General features: G+C 33.9%; 1 protein-coding gene and 1 pseudogene across 1 annotated transcript; both read right to left on the bottom strand.

Moving 5' to 3' along the window:
- Positions 1-3,059: 3,059 nt before the first annotated feature.
- On the bottom strand, positions 3,060-4,456 carry LOC127102298 (uncharacterized). The gene is made up of 2 exons (XM_051039681.1): positions 4,409-4,456; positions 3,060-4,361 (listed from the first exon to the last, which is right to left on the bottom strand). The coding sequence occupies exons 1-2, from the start codon at positions 4,454-4,456 to the stop codon at positions 3,156-3,158; spliced, it is 1,254 nt and encodes a 417-aa protein (XP_050895638.1). The 3' UTR covers positions 3,060-3,155.
- A 199-nt stretch (positions 4,457-4,655) lies between these two features.
- On the bottom strand, positions 4,656-5,750 carry LOC127106615 (glutathione S-transferase T3-like; annotated as a pseudogene).
- Between the last annotated feature and the right edge of the window lie 279 nt (positions 5,751-6,029).

The raw sequence follows: 6,029 nt of genomic DNA, 5'->3' as shown, positions 1-6,029 counted from the left end.
ATCCTTAGAATTAATACTCACTTTAATTGCCCTTTTAATTGATTCATTTGGTTTATGATCATATTGATAAATTGAAAATTCCATTTCAATTTAGATGATAAATGTCTTGTGTGCCTTGTTTCATTTTCCATGGTTATATGATAGATCTTTGATTACTTTTCATTAATTAATACATTACCATTTGAAATGATTTAAATCTTTGAATATGCTTACAGTTGTTGTATCATTCTCATTTGACTTGATCTCATGCTAACCCCGTTTGTTGTTTTTGTGTTTCCACATGTCACTTTGAGATTCAAGCACACTTCTAGCTAGTCATGCCTCTAACCCATTCACTCGACTTGTATTGTTTGAAGTGACATGCCACTTGTATGTTTTAGGCATGACACATGGTTTGTAATTTGTATAATTCGTTTCTATTTCCATTTATGTTGTATTGTGTGGATTCATCCCCCTATTAAGATGTAATAATTTAGGTTTATGTTTTTGTTAATTCATCATGCATGCTAATTAAAAAGATAAAAAAATAAACGATAAAAACAAAGTATTTCAAAAGAAACAAAAGGTACTTGATTAAATGTCAAGTTGTTTTCCAAATAAAACTCACATCATTGCAACGCGAGTGCTTGATCCAACGTCAAGTATTTCCCATCCATTCCATGATCCATGATTCACATCTCTTCTCCATTCACTTCTCAATCTCATTCTATTATCTCTTCTCCATTCTCTTCTCAATATCATTATACCTCTCTCCTCCATTCTTCACACATTTTTTCACAATAAACTCAAACATTTGATCCAACGTCAAGTGCCTTTTTCAAAACCATTTTCATAACAAACTGGAATGCAAAAATGGGGTGTACGTGCTTGTACACAACATTCAAGTACTTGGGTTGTCGGTCGTACCTAGCTTGAGGATCTGACACTTGACTTCCCAATTAAAACATCTAATGATTCAAACAAGTTAGATCTAGGTGCTATGAGGGAGAAAAAAGGTAGTTAAGACTCCATTTTCCTCTCGACTCCCAAGTATTATGATTGTTGATCGTACTTAGTCAAGGGTCAGATACTTGTCTACCTTTAAGTTCCAATGATTAGACTTGCCAAACTCTTTTCACAATTCAAATCTCTTTTGGACGAAAAAGAGTGGTTAGGATAACATTTTCCTCTCGACTCCCGAGTTTTTGGATTGTTGACTGTAACTAGTCAAGGGTCTGATGGTTGTCTCTGCACATAAAATCAACCCCAACAAATCAAATCATCTTTTTACTTATTTCACTCTTTAAACCTTCCAAAAAGGATGTGTTACTTCCGTTCTACCGTGAACAACGCTTAAGCCTCCATGTGTGAGCAAGTAATGTTTAACTGCTAGAGTGTGATCCAAGCGCATCCACTTTACCGCAAACAAACAAATACTTCCGCTCCCATGACAGGGTATACAAGCAAGTGAACAGTAGCACGCGAACGTCAATAGTGTTCAGTAAAAATAACCAAACAAATGTTGTGTTTGTGAGCCAAACTACGGAGCTATAACTTCCTCATTGCATGTATGAGGATACGTAGGCACAAAAGCCCAAATCCTTGGCGAACAAACTAATTTAAAACTTATTTTCTCTCCCCATCTCACTTTATTCATCTCATTCCCGATAGCAAGCAACATACAGATAAATAACATCCATACGTATTTGATACAAGCAAGTGGTTCCCATGGAATACCATGGATGTGAGGGGTGTTAATACATTCTCCTTGCATAACCGACTTCTGAATCCGCTCTTGGTTGCGAGACCATTCTTCATTTGGGGCTATTTTCCCTTTCCTTTGGAATAAATAAAATCCGGTGGCGACTCTGTATTTTTCGCGGCGCGACACATTAAAACACCAAATTAAAATAATTATAACGGAAACATGAAGTTAGTGATCAAAATATTAAATAACAATATGAATAAATTTACTATTGATTCAAATTTCAAAAATTATTTAATATTTACTTTCAATAATTTTTTTAACCATGTTATGATTATATAATTTTTTCCTTTACTCGTGCTTTCATTATTTGTTTTTACAAAGTTCATATTACATTTGTTGACAAATGCGCGTATCGTACTAGTACTCGTGCGTCCACACGGGTATCCCACTAATTTTTTTAAGAGTAGGTAACATTCCTCATCAAGTTTTGAGAGGACCGTTTGGTAGGAGATTTCTCTTTTCATATGGCCCTTTTTTACTTTTGTTTGAACCTCAACACATCTTACAACCCTTTTCAAATTGTTACATTGATTACGTTGAAAAAATAAAGAATAATTATTTAGTCCAAATAAAGCTTAAACAAAACATCTGCAATAAATAATAATCAATCTTAAAAATAGATACAAAGTTGCAAACAAAATTGTTTAAAAGCAAGATAAAATAATAAAGAATACTATACAACACAGTAATGGCACAAGATCCAAAAAATAAAGTCAGACATGCATGAGATCCAAAAGATCAAACTTCATCTTCATAAAAAATAATCAAATAAAACATTCATTTATAAAAGTCAACCATTCATGAAAAAAATACTGACCTTTTCCAAAAAGAATAAGCCAACAATCTTTGGTCTTGCTATGCTTAACCCCTCTTCGAAAGTGTGAACCTTTGGATTGAAGCCATTTTTTAGTTCTTTAACTGCACACAAAAAAAATCAAAGCAAAAATCAAATCCAAAAAATTAAAGTCAAACCCTCAAATTAATTTCAATTGGAGCATGAAAAAAGAGAGGGTATATACTCTATAGAATTAAGAAAGGGAACATGAAATCAAATCATCCACAAGAGAGAATAAGAGTATCTCCAACCGTGAACCCATTTTTGGGTTTTTTGTGGGACCTATTAAGCCACGTCAGCTTGAAGCAACTCAACTACTTTTTCACTCCAATGGTGTAACTCTGAAGAACTCAGATTAGATCTCACAACTTTATTTTATATATTAATATTTTATTCATATTAAATTTTATATTAATTAAAATAATAATTTTAGTGTTTTAAATTAAATTTGATATAAAATAAAGAAAATTTAAATTAAACTTATAATTTAAAATGATAATTAAAATTAATCTCAAATACATGATATATAATTAAAAACAATAAAAATAAATAACATCACATAATTAATCAAACTTAAATTTCATCATCTTCATGTCCAAAACGTTCCCAAATATATTCGACTAGATCTCCTTGAAGTTTACGATGAACTTGTTTTTCTTGAATACTTGCTCTTCTTTGTAGTCTTGTTGCAAGATTCGGATGAGGACCGCTAAATGTTTCAGTTGTTGAGTTATTGATATCCACATTATCATAAGAGTAATCAAAATTACCTCCATATGTATGTCGTTTGTCTTCCACAATCATGTTGTGCAATATGATGCAGGCATATATGGTATGCTTGAGAGTGTCCATGTGCCAAGCATGCGCTGGGCCACGTATAATTGCAAATCGAGATTGAAGCACTCCAAATGCTCGCTCCACATCTTTTCTAGCCGATTCTTGATGTTGAGCAAATAATTTTTTCTTTTCTCCCTGTGGCATTGAAATAGTCTTGACAAATGTAGCCCACTCGGGATATATACCATCTGCTAAATAATACCCCATATTATATGGTGTCCCATTGATTGTATATTGCACATTAGGAGCACGTCCTTCCAAAATATCGTTAAACATGTTGGATTGATTTAGCACATTAATGTCATTGTTTGAACCTACAATACCAAAAAAAGCATGCCAAATCCATAAGTCTTGTGATGCCACTGCTTCAAGCATGATTGTGGGCTTACCATGATCACCTCGACAAAATTGTCCTTTCCATGCAACAGGACAATTTTTCCATACCCAATGCATACAATCGATGGAACCCAACATACCGTGAAAGCCACATGACTCCCCCATTTGTAAAAGATGTTCAACATCAGTGTTGTTAGGCTTTCTCAAATACTCAGCGCCAAATACAACATTGACACCCTTAACAAATCTTTCTAAGCACTCAATTGAAGTGCTTTCACCGATTCGAACATATTCATCTATAAGGTCAGCAAGAGACCCATACGCCAGCATACGAATAGCAGATGTACATTTCTGCAATGGTGAAAGACCCATTTTACCAGTTGCATCGACCCTCATTTGGAAATATTCATCATGATTTCCAAGGGCATCTACAATCCGAAGAAATACATGCCTATGCATTCTGAACCTTCTTCGGAATTGAACATCTGTGTATACTGGGTTTTCCGAGAAGTAGTCATTGAATAATCGATTGTGCCCTTCTTCACGACCTCGATCTACCGTTGTTCTTCTCTTTGGCCTAGAGGAACTTCCAGATCGACGTTCATTCTGAAGTTGTTGTTCTTCATCATGTCGTCCATAAATTCTTCTTTAACCAACTCCCAAAATTCTTGATCGTAATTATCTGAATTGTCTGAATCCATTTAGTGAGTAAAGAATGAGAGAAAAATGAGAAGAATAAGATGAGAATGAGAGAACAATGACATAAGTGGTAGTATATATAATGGTTTGAATAACGGCTAGTTTGAATAACGGCTAGTTTGAATAACGGCTAGTTTGAATAACGACTAGTTTGAATAACGGCTAGTTTAAATTAAAGTGGTAGTTTGAATAACGGCTAGTTTAAATTAAAGTGGTACTAATGACCATTTTACATAGGTGTTGATAAATTAAAGTGGTACTAATGACCATTTTACATAAGTGATACTAACTACATTCCATATTTTTTTTTCATCTTATTACAATATTTTTCATGAATATCTCGTTGACTATCGTTCATAGTAGAAGTGTCTTTCATCATCATTTGCACTACCCTTAATTCTAGCTCGTCCTCCTTAGCTTGCGCAAGTCTGTCCATTGTTATTGCTCTTTTATTCTTTGCATCTTGCGTTGCATTTGGAATTTCTGATGCCTTACCCTTCCTTTTTGCTGCTTTTTGTCCCATTGGACGCTCCATTGGTGATGATGAGTTAAACTCATAACTTGAAGTTGTATCTGGGTTCTCCGATGATGCCCCACTAGCATAAGTCTTTGTTATTTTTGCAGAACTTCCAATCGATTCTTCGACGATGCGCCATTTAGCTTCATCTTTTAACAATCTCCATGCATACTCAAGATTGAATGTTGTACCTTGATCCTGAGCAAAAATAGCATGTGCATCTGCCATGACATCGGTCTCGGATGTCCCACTTTTCTTTCCTTTAAGAGCAATTTTGTAACACCCAACAAATTTTTGAACCATGCCATTTATTCTATGCTATCGACATTTTAACTGTCCCCCTAACTTTTCCCGCAATTGCCCACGATATTGGTTATAACTAGCAGCAATTCTTAACCAAAAACTCTCAGCCTTTTGATCAACTCCCACAATTGGATCCTTTGAAACATTGAGCCATGATTGGATAAGTAGTATATCCTCTTCCCTTGTAAATTGCTCTCGAGATCTTTTCTTAACGACAACCCTTTCTTCTTTTTCAGTACCAACATGAGTAGAAAATGGTGGGACTTGAGTAGAAAATGGTGGAACTTGAGTAGAGAATTCCATACTATTAGAATTCATTTGAGATATAGGATACATGTTTGGATTGTTTGGTGACGGAAGAAATATGGCGGGGTTTGTTGGCACCGGTGGAATTTGAGAATTTTGAGGATTAGGATTTTGATAATTTTGCATGTAATTGAAAAAAGCTTGTTGATAATGAAAATGATTAGGATCCATTTGGCCTAAACAATTGTAATTTGAAGTAAAAGGATGAAATTGTAAGACAAAATTTTACAAATGAAGAGTAAAATGATAAAATTGTGAGAGAAAATAGAAGTGTGAGAAAAAATTTGTATGTACAATTTTTTATATTGGTTTATTTATAATTAACTAAAATATAAAATAAATAAAAAAGTAGTCGTTGGGAGCAACAGCTGCAAAAGAGCCGTTGCAGGAATTTAACATTTAATTTTCATTAGCATTTATTTTGAATTTTATTATTATTTTATTTAATT

Source organism: Lathyrus oleraceus, chromosome 7, assembly GCF_024323335.1.
Source record: "Lathyrus oleraceus cultivar Zhongwan6 chromosome 7, CAAS_Psat_ZW6_1.0, whole genome shotgun sequence".
Lineage (NCBI taxonomy): Eukaryota > Viridiplantae > Streptophyta > Magnoliopsida > Fabales > Fabaceae > Lathyrus > Lathyrus oleraceus.
This window is presented reverse-complemented; position numbering and strand designations above follow the sequence as displayed.

Excerpts from the sequence above, each read along its gene's own strand:
- LOC127102298 (XM_051039681.1), bottom strand. The coding sequence starts at position 4,456 with ATGGATTCAGACAATTCAGATAATTACGATCAAGAATTTTGGGAGTTG. Across the intron at positions 4,362-4,408 it reads ATCAAGAATTTTGGGAGTTG|AATGAACGTCGATCTGGAAG; the intron begins GTTAAAGAAGAA and ends CAACAACTTCAG.